This window comes from Diadema antillarum, unplaced genomic scaffold, assembly GCF_040938485.1.
Source record: "Diadema antillarum isolate AM-2024a unplaced genomic scaffold, OU_Dant_1.0 seq00001135_RagTag, whole genome shotgun sequence".
Classification (NCBI taxonomy): Eukaryota; Metazoa; Echinodermata; class Echinoidea; order Diadematoida; family Diadematidae; genus Diadema; species Diadema antillarum.
Window position 1 is genome coordinate 162,389 of NW_027271947.1, and position 18,862 is coordinate 181,250.

The window sequence follows — 18,862 nt, forward strand, 5'->3', positions numbered from 1 at the left end:
GGTTGAGATGAGAATTGGGCCTTTATATTTTTGCAAGATACCAAGAAAACACTTATGATATAGTACAGAGCATACTATTTTAAGAGGAATTCAAAGTTTATTTGATGAAAATCGGGTTTGGAATAACTGAAACATCCAAAAACAAAGTAAAACAAAGCGATCGTTACAAAGTGTGGGTCCCACACTTTATGAGAATCGCTCTTTTTTGATATCGCAGCCATTTCAAAACCAATTTTTATCAAATAAACGTCGAATTCCTCCTAGAATTGCATGCTCTTTCATATTTCATATGAGATTTCTCATTATCTCACCTAAAAATATTAGAAACCTGAAATTCGGTCTCAACCAGAACTGTACGATCCCTTGAAACAAAGAGATCCTAATAAAAAGCGTGGCTTGTTGCCTTTTATTATTATCCATTTTTTGGATATCTCAGCCGTTTGAAAATCAATTTTCATCAAATAAATGTTGAATCCTTCTTACAGTTACATGTTCTTTCCTATTTCATAAGAGGTTTAGGCCTATCATATCTCACTTAGGAATGTTCAAAATACGAATCCCCATCTCACCTAGTACTGTACAGTCGCTTTAAGGCGCCAATGAAAGAAAATTGGATTTCACAGCAAAACGTAAGAGCACGTGAGTAACCTTTACAGGGTGCAGGAGGAATAATATCAGCCATGACATAAATGTCAATATGTATAGGGAGTATCGAATGAATCAGGAAAAAGACAAACAAATCTATAAGAATTACGTATGGTTGGCCTTTGATATTGTCATATTTCATTTGCATTGTAAAATACGCGAACTTTTTCGGAGGAATACCAATTTAGACGTTTTGGCCATGTCTTTTTTTGCCTAATCTTGAGAGTCTGTTGCTGTGACTGCTGTAGACATGTCGTGTTTGATGCGAGGATTTTCGCACAAGGATTCTTAGGCGTTTTCACATTAGCCCGATGTTTCGAAATAGCACGCTATTTTTGACTTGGGAAATTAACCCGATCACGAAATAGCGCGCTATTTGATAATGTGAACACAAATAAGCGCGCTAATTGTATCACTCTGATCGAGAAAATTTCTTGAGTCCAACTCGGGAAATTTCTGAAATAGCGGGATAGTAGCGCGCTATTTGATAATGTGAAAACGACCCGAGATTTTAGCGCGATGCATCCCATCATGACTAGCGTGTGTGACCCGATCGATCGAGGCAAACTGCACACTAATCATGAGAAATTTTTTAAAGTGCACACATTGCTGATGCTGTTTGCACATGCTCAGCTGTCGAATTAGCTCGAAAAAAATTCGGGCTAATTCTTTTAAGAATAAGAAACGAAATAGCGCTCTAATTCGCAATGGCGAAAAATATCTTGAGCTTGGATTTTTATCGGGCTGATGTGAAAACGCCTAATGAAGATGGATGAATGATGAAGAGCAAGACTAGCATATTATTACACGGTAATCGGATTCTGTATGTCGTGGTACTGTAGTACACTTTGAACTGGTCGTGTGTTACAGTATAGTTGCCGGAAGGTATTACAGTACAATGGACTCCCATCACAACGAAGTCCTCGGGACCGGCAGTTTTCACTCGTTATATCGAAATTTCGTTAAAACCGAACAAATAAACAAGGAACCAATGTAGAATCGATAATGATGCGGCCTGAAATTCTATTTCGTTGTAACAGGAATTACGTTATTACCGTTTTCGTTATAACGGGAGTGCACTGTCGGGCCGATAGCGCCTACTAAAGTACTTTATGCTGCCGAAATGTATTGCAAGGCACTTTGGATTGCCAGTCGTTAATAATATTCACTAAGCAAGTCTTTGTAGTGCATATTTTACCTCGTCTGGATTTTCTGTTTCAATTACATGGTATCTATATTATGCGCACACCAAATGTTATTTGATGCGTGTTTGTTTGCATCTGTTTAATCAATTCAATATCAAATGATAATTATAATATGAGCGTTTTATCCCCTGATAAGTTTCTCAAGGGAAGGATTGCATTTGACCTCATATAGCAAATTTAGAATGCTAATCGCGATATTGAAGACACTGCGTTACATCGATCGCAATACATGCGTAGGCATAATATATAGCTCTGTACAAAGACCTGTTTACCACACGAAAGCGGTAGCCACTTTTATTTCTTTCATTTTCACAAGACGGCTTTATCAGTGAATTGAAAACTTATTCGTAGAAACCTCGCATGTACACTATGCACATAAATATTCAAAGATTGAAACAACATGGTATGAATAAAGACAATAATTATATCACATTGTACGATATAAAAGCTGTCAATGCGACTCTTATATAATACAGTACTCTCCGCGTAATCGGGTATCGTTTAAACGGGTACTCCGTTTAATTGGGTAGAAATGTCAAAATCAGTTCCAATGCACATTAAAATTACCTGATAATCGGGTTGCCTCTCCGCATAAATGAGTAAAAAAATCTCTTCTTACCTAATTTCTACCCACATTTTATCGCATAAATAACACTTTGAGAAACCATGAATGTCAAAATTTCTACGTCTAATTGCATTTTCTGCTTAATTTGCAAAAAAAAAAAAAAAACGATCATTTGAGAAATTATTAAACATGAAAACACATGTACCAGTACCGACTTGCCACACATAAACGAACATTACATATGTAGCTGGCACTCACAATTGCATAGACAGACAGGAGTTGAACACACTTGCGTTCCTCCCTTGCTCTGCAACAATTCATAATACGAGTTAAGTTTGCAACGAAAATGAGACCATGCACCAGCTCCATAATTTTGCTTTTCCCCAGTCACTTCTCGAAGACGTGCTACGTGACTAGTAGACGCAAAGAGACGTGTTCATTTCGGAAAACGCCTGCATGTTAGCGAGGAGTCCATAGTCAAACGACAAAGTTTTCTGAAGATATATTTGTCCATAAAAAGAGTGTAAATTATTGCTCGTGACCAGGGAGATCACCTCCCTGTCGTGACTGAGCAAGGGTAAGGTATGTTAAGTGTGCATGTACATACACATTGTGCGTGTCAATTGTGAATGAGATGTGTTCTTCTGTTAATCGGGTACTCCGCTTAATCGGGTACGAAACGCTCTGCCCGAGCCTACCTGATTATGCGGAGAGTACTGTATACGTAATGATTTCATCATTCAAAAACATTTACATAGAAATGAAAGATGTACAAATTAAAAGGGGCTAGGACTCTTAAAACACATCACATTACATTCACTTCAATTTCAATCCAATTTCAAGCATTTATTGTTCATATTATAAAATTAATATATGTGTTGTTCACATGCCTTTAAAAAAAAATGCAATACAATTTCATAAACAACATTTAAAATGACATAATGAGTTATTATAGGCCAATGACATAAGACAGGCATCTTTTTGCCAACATCATAAAACGTAAAAAAAAATGAAATATTTGATAACATATCGTATACCATCACCAATATCAAAACATTCAACCTATTTATATCTTTATATGATTAATATAAACTGTGAACCCAGCAAAGCTGATCTGAATGGTTTTCTGTGTTTTTTGGGGGTACAAAATACAATATTTTGGAAATTATTCATTTGTAATCACCATCTTGTAAAAGTTGTGTGAGACCAAGATACTTTGGAAATGTTTCACTTGAATGCTATCGATGGGTTTTGGAAATTCAAGAAAGCAATTCGCAAACATAAACCTCAAGTGATAATTAAATTTTAGACAGTAGGATATTGCATTTTTAAAACTATTTTTTTCTTTTTTTTTACAGCCAGAATCAGTTTGATGTCCTCATTAGGGTAATGTGGTGCAGGTTCACCGATACATTTCGTGTGGAAAGATAATTGCTGTATCTTAAATTTTTTTTTCAATTCAATTCAGTTTATTTCCACAAATCCGATAAAAGAAGCAATTACATTGTACATGACAGCATACAAAGGACATCATAAAGGCAAAAAAAACAACAACATACAAAACATAGGCGTTATATCAAGAGAAGTGGAGTAATCAACATAGGCTTAAACCAGCCTTTCAAGGTCAATCCCCAAGAAATACCAGACAAAACACACATCATAAAAACTTAAACAGAAGACATTACAAAGTACAAAACTGACAAGAGACAAAACAACAAGGCAAGTTAGCATAATATGTTAATCCGTATACATAATAATTTGATTAAAAATCATACAACAGCAAAGATATTATTGACTTAATAAATGTATTTCATATCTTTTCTTTTTGATCGAGATGACCCGTATTCTGTGACAGCATAGACACATAACCAAATGCAGTCTGAAACTGAGAATTGAAATTTGCCATTTAGGAAGCGTAACAACACAAACCAACCAACATGGAGTTGAGATAGGAATGATATCATGAAATCCAGGGCTTGACATTGTTTTTTATCTCTTAACTCTTTAGGTGCCATGGTGGAAAACCCCTGTATTCCATATTATTCTGAGACACTAACGTCAAGTCATGCTTTGAGAAAACATTTTGTTTGTTTGTTTTTTCAGATCTATGTAACTTATACAAATTTCTGTTATTACAAGTTGGACATTGTAGTGAACAAAGTTGTACAGAAAATGCAAAGCTTTGTTTCACGGAATTGTATGACAAATCTAAGAGGATTTGTTTTTCTTTCAAATGACTACAGTAAAAACATGACCTTCGCACACAAAACAGTCCGCAACTTGTAATTTACAAGCGATTAATTGAGTAGCGGACACCGCTTGCAATTCAAACACCACATAAAATGCAAGCTATATATGAGAGGAACGAAATCCCGATAAAAGCTGTCATTGCATTTAGCGATTTAGCGATTGATTTGGGCGGGTTTGCGGCTTTTAAGCAGCATATGCGAAGTTTGCATGCCGTCGCCTGAGTCGTCCGTGCAAACCTACCCCACACATGAGTTATGAATACCTATGACACAAGGTGATCACATTGACTCTGGGGACCTAACCTGTAATACGTTACGCACAGTGATAATAAGATCACACGCTTTGAAGCAGCCCAATACATCCTAATATCTTGGCTGCCTGTTCTAAGAACCAACATCAGCAAGTTGCATTTTGGTGGCCCGACAATGAAATTTGGTGGCCCGAAAAAAAGAAGAAATTACAAAACAATGCGTTCAAACAATGCATCAAACCATAGTAACTATATAAATATTGACGGGTGGAATAAAGTGCTCTAAATAACACGTACTGTGACTAAGAATCAAAATGAAACATTATGAAATGAATTCATTAAATCCTGAATGAAATGATCACAAATGTTGATGACTATGTGAAGTGGTAGATATAATAAAAGTATTCAAATGCCACTTGTAATAACCAAGTTCACTATAATTCATATTCAATATTGAATTGAGGTGTAAACATAATTTCCATGAGAACACGTGTTCGTAATATGATTAGATTTGATATAATGAAGACGATACAGTGTATACCTACTTCTATTATTGGAAATATGAAAGTTAAATAAGAAAAAGAAACAAAATAAATAGTCTTGCCGAAGTGGCCGTAAAATAGATCGAGTTCGGCCTTCAAGACTATCTTACATCCTTGATAGTATAACATGCCTTTCTATTTTATAAAGTAATTTTCTGATATCACAAATCCCATTCTCTCATATGAACAAATCGACTTTCTGACACCACAAATACCCAATGGTTTATCACGTGAACGTATTTTTCGATATTACAAAATCGAATTTGTGATATTACAACTTCATTTAGTGATATCACAAATTAATTTCGTCATACTAAAAAAATGATTTCTTTTTTGAAATTACGAATTGAATTTGTGATGTCACAAATTCGATTTCTTGATATTAAAAAAAACCAAAATACCTACATGCGCTATACACTTCATAAGAGAATCTTCTGTGATATCACAAATCTATTTTTTTTAAACCACAAAATGGAATCCATGGTACAAGAAAATGATTTTAACGAAGAAAGGCTTGTCATGTATTCACGGCATCTGCTGAAATGCGTGAAGTCATGGAGTTGTATGCCGCGAGTATTCTCCTCTTTTCTGAATGAGAACAACACATCAAAGCGAACTACACACTCACAAACTTTTGGTGGCCATCAAAACATATTTCTGGGTTGTTGTTTTTTTTAAATAAAGTCGTGGCCCGACATCAGTTTATGGTTGTCCCGTGCCACCGAGCCCATCACTGCTAGTGCCAATCCATAATAACTCAGACCAAAAAACAAAAAACAAACAAACAAACAAACAAAAACAGAAATTTGTCTGCTTTAAGGTCTTTCGTATCCAGGCTAACTTCTTCAGTGTTGTCACCGCTCTACCAGAGGACCCTGCCATCATTATTACCTGTAGTGTTGCCAGGTACCCATTTGTACACAATATCATGGGTCATGACGGACATGGCAGAAAAAAAAAAATCTTGCCATCAATATAGTACTCAGACATAATCACTGGGCTGGATCTGATCGTAGGCGTTTTTTTCTTTCTTTCTTTTATTCAAAGTCAGAAGTCTTATCCACTATGCCACAGAATTTAAGTAATTAAATGGACCCTACTAATTTTGGTGGGGGAAACGTACAGCAAATTCCTGACGTACTCAATGAAGTTTTTTCCATAAACTCAATTAAGTTGTTTCGTAAACTCAATTAAGTCATCATCTCTCTTTATTGTATATTATGCATTAATCATTACATTATTATGAAATATTTTTTATTATAACAGTAAACTAATCTGTCGAATTCAAGTTCTCCTCAAACGTTGCAGTTATTGAACAATGTATCATTGTGTCTACTAGTATTCTTTCCTTTTAATATGTCCGCTCTTTTGTATTTTTCTGGTATATTTACCCAATTCTTACATTCGCAATATCATTCCAGGGTGCGTCTTATTACTCCTTCATCCCATTACTCCTACATCCTAGAATTCAGTTTGTTTGTGTCCACGATGGCGTGTGTTGCAGTTTCATTTTCTTTTTCTTTTTTCTTTTTTTTTCTTTTTTCCCCTTCTTTCCTGTTATTTAATTTCATGTCAGTGGACATTGGTTTCTTTGATCATTTGTTTGTAGTTCATGAAGTCATTATTCGTTTTTGATGTATTTCTGAGGGTCCCATATCGTACAAGCTTGGCTTTTTAGAGGGACCCTCTATTTCCATTCCCATCCGTGTAATATGCATATACCTTTTAAATGCAATTATGTTGTTACTCATCATTACATCTATTGTGATGCAATTATGTTGTTACTCATCATCACATCTATTGTGATGCAATTATGTTGTTAGTCATTATCACATGTATAAATGCGATTATGTTGTTACTCATCATCACATTTATTTTGTTAATGTACGTTTTTTGTAATTACTACAAATTTGTTTTGTTTATGCATTGTATATAATTTCTCCTGTTTATTCAATGGAAATGAAAAATAAAGTTACAAGTTACAAGTAAAGCTACAAGTACAACAAAACTTGTATTTATTTCCTTCTTTAATGATATACATTATCATGGCAGGTATTGGGTCTTGTACATGTAATATCAATCCCCGCCTGAATAACCACATGTTTATGTTTACTTAAGAAGATGCTGATCATTTCGTTGAGTTCTACAATTAATTGTTTGTCTCGCAAAGAAAAATCGTAGGTGCAGTGTACTGCTTACTTGCGATTTTTCTTCGCGAGAAAAAACGATTCATTGTACCCCAATAGTCTCATGTTATATTTTACACGTTTAGAGAGTGAGATTTCCATCGAAAATTGTCACTCCTTCGCAAATGAGATTTCATTCCGGTTGAAGTCTAATTTGACCAGCTCATCGTCAATTGCTGCCTGTATGATATATTCATCTAACTGTGGAAAGTGACGTTTAAACACGCTGATCATCTCCTCACGTGATCTAAGGTAAGTTTTCTTTATGTACCCGTCCTCCTGTTCTTCCAAGAGCGTGGCGTTGTTAATCGAGAGAAGTCGACCTTTTGGGAAAGCTTTACACCATATTTTGTTGAGAACTTGTAGATCATCTAGAACCTGGGTGTGAAGTATCTCCATTACCTCGTCAAAGTAGGACACGTCAACGTACATGTTGTAATGGATGGAGGAATAGGTGTACCATCCGTACTTGAGGGACACCTTGAAGTAATTGGCGCGCCTGCCGGATCGCTTTCCGCGTTGTGCTGGCGTAAGATAAGGTCACCTTGTCGCACAAACTTGTAGATCAAGAAGGACTCGTGGTACTCAGGAGATTCCCTCTCAAAGTCCAGCGGGATGAGCTGGAATGTCGGCCATCCTCCCGTGCCGACGTCCGCCATGTGCTTGCTACCTTCCCCGGAGAGGTTGAAGACGATTATGGCTACGTGGGCGCTCCTAAAACCGTTCGCGTCACCGGGTACCAGAGCTACCTGGTATCCAAGAGCTTTGATCACCATGTAACAGCCGACATTGTGGTGGTAGCAACAACCTCCAAACTTTGCCATTATATCATTCTTGATTTCAGGCAACGTGGGAAGATGTCTGTCCTTCTTTGGCGTAGCGATACTGTGGATTGTCTGGTACGGTATATTTTCCTGCCAGGAATACAAGATTTCATTTAACAGAGCGACTGGATCGGAGACCATCTTGTCTTTAGGTGACGTCACTCCTAGTACTTCGCAAATGAACGCAAATGCTTCCTCTGATGTCATCACATCGGATATTCTTTCAGCTGTAGCCATAGCATCATCTATCGTGTCGTTTACACACTATGACGGCCTGAATAAAATGAAAACAAAAATTTTCTTTTAATTCCAATGCGAAGCAAAATTCGTTCCTGTCTTCACTTTTAAATGATGCTTTTGCTCATAATCACGTACTGTTCAAATTCGAATTCTTTATTCTTCTTCCCCGATGCGCCACAGGGTTCACACTCAGTCTGGCTGCCAAGTTATAGTAGGTGCATGTGCCATGTATAGCAATCACCATTATAGTACCAGCGTGAGGCTTACAGGGTACACGTCACGAGCTCGAACCCACGAGTCATAATGATATCGAGTCATAATACTCATGCATGATACAGCCCACGAGCTGCTAGAACTTTTCAAAGTGAGCGTAACCCACGAGCTAGACGTCTTTAGTAAGATAGGGTAACAAACTATACCTCCAAAACATTGACACTAAGCAAATATGGCCTATGAGCTCGACAATATAGACAATAGAGGCTTACATACATAATTCAGACAAAAGCTTCTATAGATACGAGATAATTCTGAGATCGGTCTAAGAGAATACTGGAATGTAATGTCATGAGACGTACATACAATATTTACAGTAAGATAACGACTGGAAGAGAGGAGATATAAATATAAAATATTGTCCAATAATATCACACACTTAGCCGTTTATTGCAATATCACAGCAGTACACAGGTCATATTTATTGGCAGTCAAAGTCTGAATTTACTCAGGAGAAAAAAAGAACCTTACGATGGATCTTAACTTTGTACACATGCAAGGAGCTGCATGCTGTACGAATTGTCAGGATTTGAACCTTCGTGTCCCTTTTAATGAGGTGCATCTATAATAGGTCGTTGAAAGTTGCGCGCAGCCATGAATGGAATATGATCTTGGTATAGCGTAGTGGCATGAGAATTTCGTGCACGCAAAGTTCAACGACCGAGATGCACCTCATTAAAAAGGACACGAATTATATAGGGATAAGGTTCAAATCCTGACAATTCTTGTAGCAGGTCCTTGCATGCGTACCGAGTAATAATCCACCATCAGTTGTTTTTTTTTTTTTCTTTGATCATGTTCATCCCGACATCGTGTCAATGCGTTAATTCGTTATCACGTGACTGTCTATTAAGGTAATTGATTTGAGTCATATATCATATTTTGATTGTTATTATGTGAAATGCATAGTGTTTTCAGAAACTTAGTTCAGGAATCGACCATAAAACTCATGTAACATTTAGTTGGTGACATACCTTTCTGTTATAGGTTAATGATAGTATAAAGTTCATCCGTGGAGGCACTGGAGATAAGAAGACGATTATCAGATTTGAATGTTTGGATGATTTGTTTTGAATTGCGTTGTTGCATCAGCATCAGCTCTATTTATAGCCCCTCCCGTTTACACATTGCTGCTATATACACTGTAAAAACATCGGTGTTAGATTTAACACCACGGGTGTTAAATCTAACACCGATCAAACTTCAATAAAGGACCACACCCACAGGTGTTAAAAATGCACTGTGATGGTGTTGAAAAGTGTTCACTTGACACTTCGTGGTGTTAATTTGACACTGTACCTGGTGTTATTTTGACACTGTACTGGTGTTAATTCAAAAATGACACCACATGGTGTTGATTTGATATTTGTTGGTGTTAATATCAATGGTTTAACACCCGTCCAGCTTCAATAAGAGACCACACCAGCTGGTGTTACTTTGGTGTAAATTTATTTTCACATTTTTTTCAAAAATCTAGTATTTTAATGTAAAATTCTTGATCGTCTTGTTTAAATTAAAAATCAACAAGAAGTGCAGTTACTAAGAAACTCTTCAAAAAAACAGTTTAAAATTTGGAAATGACACCCGGAGGTGTTAATTTAATACCATAAATGAGCACCGAAAATTTAACACCAGCTCGGTGTTCACTATTTAACACCGGACTTTTTGTAGTGTAGCAGTAATTCTCGGGAATTACGCCCCTATAAAGACACAATTCTTTTCTGAAAAATCGGGAACGCGCATGCGGTATACAGATGACCACCTGAGTGAGGGGCCGGCCCGATACGCAAACAAGGCCCATGAGTTCAACACAAGGAAAACAAGGCCCATGAAGCCGACATTACATAGTATCACGGGACTTTATGTACGCATGTAAAGGTAACCTTCAAAGAAGCCGTGATGATAAACTAACACTTAAGTCTAGTATATCGGACATGAATTTCATTAGTAACGGACTACATACTTGCATACTGCAATCATTATCTACATATAGGGCATTATTAGAAGAAATGAAGTCGAAATCCATGACAACTCAAAGAAACAACGATATTATGTAAAAGTCATATCAAAACAGTATAGAATCAAACTATAAAGAAAGTGTAGCCATATACCGCAGATCATTGCTGACCTTCGTCACTGTTTGTTAAAGTTAGTAGCAGAGGTCGCGTCGTCAGATTTAAGGATTAGAAAATACCATTCGATGCGAATTGCAGATGTTCAATAGAAAGCCAGAAAGTCCAGCAAAGCATTTAGGTCAGTCCCGAAGATGTTGCTGTCACTGTTGTACCAGAAAGGCCCTAAAAAGAAAAAAAAAATCCACTGAGAGGTGAAGGGCTCAGGCAGGATAATCTTGCGCATTTTGCGCATTTAGTTCTCACCACGGAAAGATACTCTTTTTAATCAATCAATCAATCAATCATATAGTTTATTTCCAATCAACGAAAATCAAAACGTAATACAAAGTATACATATCATAAAATGATATTGTCTAAACTTTTACAAAAGGTTCATGTAATATACGAAATAAATTGTATACATCAACATATGTACAATAATCAGAAGGAACGGTGCGTATACATGTATACTTCGCGAGCTTTCAGAAAATAACTTCAATTTTGGAAAATAGCGATCCACTAAAAAGCTAAGCTTGTAGGACGTGGATCGCTAGATAATTGATGAGTAAGCAAATGATGATGTAAGTGCAAATGTCGCGCGCATAGGCATATAATACAGTAACTGCTGAGGGTGGCGTCACGCTTGTCCCGAAATTGACACGAGATGGCCAAACGAAACATGGAATTTTCAATTTCGATCTGACGAAGTTGGCCCCGAACTTGATTAAAAGCCAATCAATATTAAAAAGCCCAAGCAAATACTATGCATGCCTGTTACAGAGGATCACTACACGGTGACATCGTAACCGCATTAGACTTCATCACGAAGAATATGAATCATTATTATGAAATTCACATTTGGAAGATCTTTGGTGATGGTCTATCGATAACACAGTTGCTGTTGCTTTGTTTTGGGTTTTTTTGACTCCCCAACGATTTTTGTCTCCGCTCAAGAAAATTGCTAGCTGCAGGAGCTTGAGAAACTCCATCTGGGCTCATACTATGGCATGTAAGATGCCCTCACGAATAATAGGAAGTTTATACAACAAGAGCCGAATATGAACATTTCATTTATCGTGTGTCCATTTTTAATTGCTCAATTTCTGGACGATGTGACACCTGCACAAACTCCCCCCAAGTCACATTCATTTTATTTGATATACTGTAAAACGAGGAAGGTCGCATGCATAAAAAAAAGAAAAACATTGAGCAGTTCTGCTGATTTCTGGTAATATTCTCCCTACACATCAGTGATCACAAAAGTAGGCCCGAACATCAAAACACAATGAGATTCTTCTGGGAACATAACACAATACAATTATGCCAACTGAATTGTATTGTATGATTACAGTAATATCTAAAAATGAATGTACGAAATACTTCTACAAAAAAAGGAAAATCACAACAAAGCTGTTTATAATGATAGTGAATACGATCTTCGGCATTCTTAGCTGATACTGGAAACAAAAGTATACAGGAAAGAGGACTCCTAGAAGAAGAGGGAGAAATCGAGTATAAAGGAAAAAGAAAAAGTACATTTGTATAATTATATGACTTTACATCACAAAACCAACAAAGAGTCGCCAGTTATGATATAATTGATGGCAGATTCTGAAAGAGCAGACTCCAAGCTTTATGATGTATAGCTCAACTCAAATGAGGGCTTTTTACACTTGTAAATTTTTGCTTAGCCCCGGACCAACGGTGGGGCTAAGGGGGGGGGGGGGCCTTAGCCCCACCGTTGGTACGGGACTATCCTTAGCCCACTTTCTGTTTACACTCGTTTTTGCCAAAGTGGGCTAGCCCCACCGATAGTACGGTACTATCTGGCCCTGCAAAATAGCAGAGGTTAGCACCGCAATTGCGGTGCCAAGCAAGTGAGTGTAAACAGAACGAAAAAATAATCCTGGGCTAAGTGACGGAGACGAAGTCCGACCCTCACTGACCAATCAGAAAAGAGGTAATCAAGCGCTGCCGGTGCGTGCGTGTACGTGTACAGTACACAGCGTAATTATGAATATTCATGTGGTTTGGAAAGTCCGGGGCTAAGAAATACGAGTGTAAAAAGGTCAGTTTTCTCCTTAGCCCCGGACAAGAGATAGTACGGGACTAATTGGCGAGTGTAAAAAGCTGAAAAAATTGGTACGGGACTAACGATAGTCCTGGGTCAGAGAAAGTCCGGGGTTAAGAAACACAAGTGTAAAAAGCCCTATGGAGTCTCAGATCCTAACCTATCTCAATACTATGGCTAGAAAGCACGCACTCAGGAAGAGTCTAAACTGAGAAAAGAGGCTCTGAAGTACAGGGTCTATATTCAACGGCTTAATCTTTACCAAACCGCTGCGGTTGGCTCTAATTGTGTGATGAATGGGACAAAAATACAGGATATAAACCGCCGGAGCAACAACAATGAAGAGATTATCAAAGTGATCTGAAACAATTTGTGCATGCCTTATTATCACATTCTGTCCATGATTAATGACAACTTTCAAAGCGGTATAGCATTATCTTTTTAAAAGTTATTAGGGTTGAAAGTGATGAGTGTGCAAAGGATTTTCACGAAAAGAAAAGGGGCCTCTGAGACATACCTCATCTCACAACTCTGCAAAAAAAAAAATGTAGAAAAACTGCTAAAAATACGCTTTCCCATTCATTTGAAGGTCCCAAACGTAGGAAAACTAATGTAGAATAGGAATATAGCTATTTCAGAAAATGAAAACTTATAAGCTTGACTTGGTTGACCTGTTTCACCTTTTTTGAGTCCTCATGTAAAATCAATTGATGCGACTTTTTTGTTGGTTTTGTGATGAACGGTAACGTATTGTTTAAGGTGGAGGAGGACATGGGCTGAGAGAGAAAGGAAGGGAGTGTTCACAAAGAAAAAGATAGGGTGGGAGGATACACGGCGGACTGAGGAATAGGAAAGGAGGGCACGGGAGATGGAGAGGAAGCAGATGTTAGTGAAGATGGAGACCGATTTGATACCCACGAGTTATATAGCTAGCCCACTAGTCTTACAGCCTATGAGTTCGACACTAAGAAAACAAGGCCCACGAGACCAACACATTAAGCCCCGAGTTATGTAATGTCAAACTTAGGTTGTCTTTACATAATAGTGTCGAACTATAGGGACATATTTGCCTATCATAACGTGTCGAATCCACGGGCTGTATAAAACTCGTGGGCTATATGACTCAAGGACTTTTTGTTTTCAGTGTCGAGCTCGTGGGCTGTTGACCTATGACTCGTGGGTGTCGCTCTGGTGGGGTGTCCCCGACAAAGCCGGATAAAGGAAAAGAACGTGTAAGAGGATAAAAGAGATCTCGAAGGAAGAAAAAAAAAACCCTTTCACTTCGGGAACCTGGTGAGCTGTGTATTAAGTCTATGAGGATTTCAGAATTGATTATGAAAGGGGTTAAGCAAGTACAATAACGACAGTGAACGAAAAAGCGGGGTGAAGGAAGGAAGAACAGGGTCCAATACGTCGAGAAAGAGAGGGAGTTGTTATTGGCGTCTTTTTCTGCAGCATGTATCTCGCAAATTATTCAAATTAGAATAAAATTAATGTGAACTTAGCATTATTATATCAAAGTGTGAGTTATACAAAATAAAATGCAATGTGAGGTCTTCCATCATGATGGCACTTTGGCATATAGCTCATCACAAAAGAAAAACAAATAAACAAAGGATTAATATAAAAAAAGAAACCTGTCAATGTTCATGAAAAGTGATAGGCCCTATAATAGTTGATAAAAGTAATATGATACTGATTATCCAAGTGCCACGTGCATCATGATGATTATTGTGTTAGATTCTATACTTCTCGAATTATGATAGAAAATATCATTAATTTCCCTTTGATATGATTTAAGATATCCAATACTTCCAAAACATATCCTTTGTTTCGTTCTTTCTTTGTATTTTTTTTTGTTACAGAAGCAATTATTACACTGTAATATCTCAAATTGACAATAATGGAGCAAACTCCTTTTACGATGAAGCAGAGCGCATTTTAATAGATAACGGCTTCATCAAAACACTGAATGGTACTTATTCTTGACTACTTTTCTTGATTTGACAGTTCCTCACTATATGCAGTAGGGCCTATATTGTCCAATAAACTATTTTTTTTTGGGGGGGGGGAGGGGGTTGATCGATGTGTGGGAGATGGAGGTTAGTATGTTTTATTTCTTTACAAAATTTTATTTGTATAGATTCTAATTCATGTTGAGTCGCAACTCTTTTCCAGGGCCGGAGGAGCGTTTTCAAAAGTTGAAGAGTTTGTTCGCAAAGACCGATAAGTCCATATTTGCCAAATGGATAATTTGCAATTAAAGGTCAAGAAAAGTAATGAGAATAATAATTCTCATATAGGTAATAATTATATAGATAATAATTCTCATATAGAATATTAATATTCCTTTAATTACACAACCAAGTAAGAAATAATCTCACATCCGCATCTGGGAATCTACATCCTACAAGCAATGCTTCTATGTAGATTCCTCATATTTCACATATTTTATTGTCTTATAAGCTGTACTTGACAATTCATCCAGGCTTTTGTATTGTGATGTTTATGTTTTATGTATTTGTCGAAATGTGGAATATGGAACAATAAAAAAACAAACAAACAAACAAAAAATAAGAAAATGTTTGCTTCTTTCGACTATTACTTCAAAAATGTACCTTTATATGTAGTGACCAATATATAATTTAAAGGGTATTATTTTGTACTTTATGACAGACACCGTACTTCAAAATCTTCCAAAATGGACTTATCGGTTTTTTGCGAACAAACTCTTCAGTTGAGGAGGGGGGGGGCACTTCCGGGTTTTATGAGCTATCAAGTTCCACCTCTCCACCACCGGGTTTCTTCAGCCGCCAAGAAAAAGAAGAAGAAGGGAAAAAATGGTCTTCAGCGGAGAAACATAACCTTATCGCGATCACGCTTCAAAATCTCTATCAATTTATTTTTAGTACCACTTACATACTTTTGGGTTAAAAAAAAAGACAAAAAAAAAAACAAAAGTGGGGGCCCAAAGTGATGAAACCTTATGTTTTCCTTTGTATGGTGCACAAAAAAGTGTGGGGGCCCAAGCCCGAACGTCCCCCACCCTCCCCCCCCCCCCCCCCACCCCCCGGTTTCGCCGGTCATGTCTTCTGTTTTCAAGTTCAAGTTCAATCATAGTTTATTTCCAATCAACGAAAATCAAAACGTAATACAAAGTATACATATCATAAAATGATATTGTCTAAACTTGTACAAAAGGTTCATGTAATATACGAAATAAATTAAATACATCAATGTATGTACAATAATCAGAAGGAACAATGCGTATACATGTATACTTCGCGAGCTTTCAGAAAATAACTTCAATTTTGGAAAATAGCGATCCACTAAAAAGCTAAGCTTGTAGGACGTGGATCGCTAGATAATTGATGAGTAAGCAATATATTATTCAAGTTTGTTTTATTATTTTCTTACAGCATTTGCATTGAATGTAGATTACTTAAATCATTTGTGAAAATATAGCTATTTTGAGATACACTGGCTTCGACAGTAATAGGAGCTAAGAATAGAGTATCAATGCTAATGCCCAGACGGTGTTCATTGAACTGGTGTACCGGGCAAATATGAGAAGGACGACACTCGTACAGACATTCAGTTACCCACACACATATACGACGCGAGACAGTACCGAGAAGAGAGAAGACGGTGACAATACAAGTCTAAGAGGAACAAAAGACAGGAAGGAAGAGGAAAGAAGAAAAAAGAGAGAAGAGAGGTCTGCATACAGATTCGAACACGCCAAGTGCTGCGACATCAGGACAGGTGAAAACCTCAAGCATAAAACAATTAATTCAGATTATCTAGAATTATAAGTAGATAATAAATGTTTTCTGAATTTGTATTTAAATGTGAGGAATGAGGGTGAATCTTTTAAGCTATTTTCTAGATTATGGGTCCGGTATACAGAAATGTATTTTGAATTTGATTTGATATCTTTTGCTTATTGTCGTTTGATTATTGTTTCAAAACTTTGTAAGCGGGCCTTTTAATGGAAATCTAGGACTGATTGTTCTGCAGTTCACTTTCTGTTTTATCATTATTATTATTTTTTTTTAAATTATGGATTCCTACATAGAATCATCTGTTCATGTTGTATAGGTCCCATGTGGTAGTAATGGGTTTTTTATTCGTCTATGATACACATAATGCATGCATTGTATCAAAGAAATAGACGTGCGGTGATATTATTAATGATGCCAGTAATAAAGACGATGACCTATAAAGTACAAATTCCCAAGGTTTTCAAACCTATTCAATGTGTGATACATTAACATGCATAAAAGGTAGGTCCTACTTTCATTTTCCTTGTACTTCTGGGCCCCATTTCATAAAAGATGTTAGGATGGCAACTCTTGCTGGAATGACCACTTTCCACAGCAAACAGTCATTCCAGCAAAGAGTTGTCATCAAGTAAACTCTTTATGAAATGGGGCCCTGGCAGGTGGGCAGACAGATTTTGTTTGCTGCCATCAACGTTCAATTTTCACTGATAATTAAAGAAACCTGCCAGCAACCTGCGCCAGCTACGGCTACAGCCAGCAGGCTGCATCACCGAACTAACCTGCATGCAGCTAGCTAGCTAGCTAGCGGGCGCTCAGCTAGCGAGCTCAGAGCGGGTTGATATACTAATGATGCACAGGATAGAGTGTGTTAGTGAAGGTGCGGCGCGCTCGAGAGTATTGACAATGGTGCGACATGCACGAGGCGCAGCCGAGTGCATGTTTGCAACCGTTGTCAATACTCGAGAGTGAGCCGCACCTTCACTAACGCCACGAAATAATCCTGTGCATCATTAGTTTTATAAAATGGGTCGAAAACTAAAAGCATTATTCACGTACCTTTGTGGGTCAATACCAGTCAGCTACATGTAGCACTCGCTCAAAAGTCAAGATGTCCGAAGATGTTCGTCCCAAACATTTACGCACGTCGCACTCGGAAATCCCGCACTACTGTACGTACGTATAAGAGTATACGTACGCCACGTACTGTTATGCACAAGAAAGGCCGCCGGAGAGTGTTAGTGGCAGCCCGCGGCCCGAACTAGAACTTGTTTACAGGATTGACAGCGCGTATAGTAGCGCGTGACGCACTTGTAACAACTGATTGAGTGCGCACTGCTAGTGTAAAACATTGTGACGTACGTCAGGCCAAGGAGGTGGAAGAGAGACTCTTCTTAGTGCTTACCTGAAGAAAATAATGCACGCACACGTGACTCATTTCAGCGCTTCCAATTGGCTACATTCTTGAACCCATTTTATAATATCTATTATAAAATGGGTTCAAGAATGTAGCCAATTGGAAGCGCTGAAATGAGTCACGTGTGCGTGCATTATTTTCTTCAGGTAAGCACTAAGAAGAGTCTCTCTTCCACCTCCCTGGCCTGACGTACGTCACAATGTTTTACACTAGCAGTGCGCACTCAATCAGTTGTTACAAGTGCGTCACGCGCTACTATACGCGCTGTCAATCCTGTAAACAACTTCTAGTTCGGGCCGCGGGCTGCCACAACAGCCGGCGGCCTTTCTTGTGCATAACAGTACGTGGCGTACGTATACTCTTATACGTACATACAGTACTTATAGTGTGCGGGATTTCCGAGTGCGACGTGCGTAAATGTTTGGGACGAACATCTTCGGACATCTTGACTTTTGAGCGAGTGCTACATGTAGCTGACTGGTATTGACCCACAAAGGT

At 37.7% G+C, this 18,862-nt stretch overlaps 1 protein-coding gene across 1 annotated transcript; it reads right to left on the reverse strand.

The window, feature by feature from the left end:
* Positions 1–7,754: 7,754 nt before the first annotated feature.
* Positions 7,755–8,704, reverse strand: LOC139744082 (uncharacterized). Its single transcript, XM_071654540.1, has 2 exons — positions 8,104–8,704; positions 7,755–7,978 (listed from the first exon to the last, which is right to left on the reverse strand). Exons 1-2 carry the CDS (start codon positions 8,702–8,704, stop codon positions 7,755–7,757), a joined length of 825 nt encoding a protein of 274 aa, XP_071510641.1.
* Positions 8,705–18,862: the final 10,158 nt, after the last annotated feature.

Excerpts from the sequence above, each read along its gene's own strand:
- LOC139744082 (XM_071654540.1), bottom strand. The coding sequence starts at position 8,704 with ATGGCTACAGCTGAAAGAATATCCGATGTGATGACATCAGAGGAAGCA. Across the intron at positions 7,979-8,103 it reads GTGTCCCTCAAGTACGGATG|CTTTCCCAAAAGGTCGACTT; the intron begins GTACACCTATTC and ends TATGGTGTAAAG.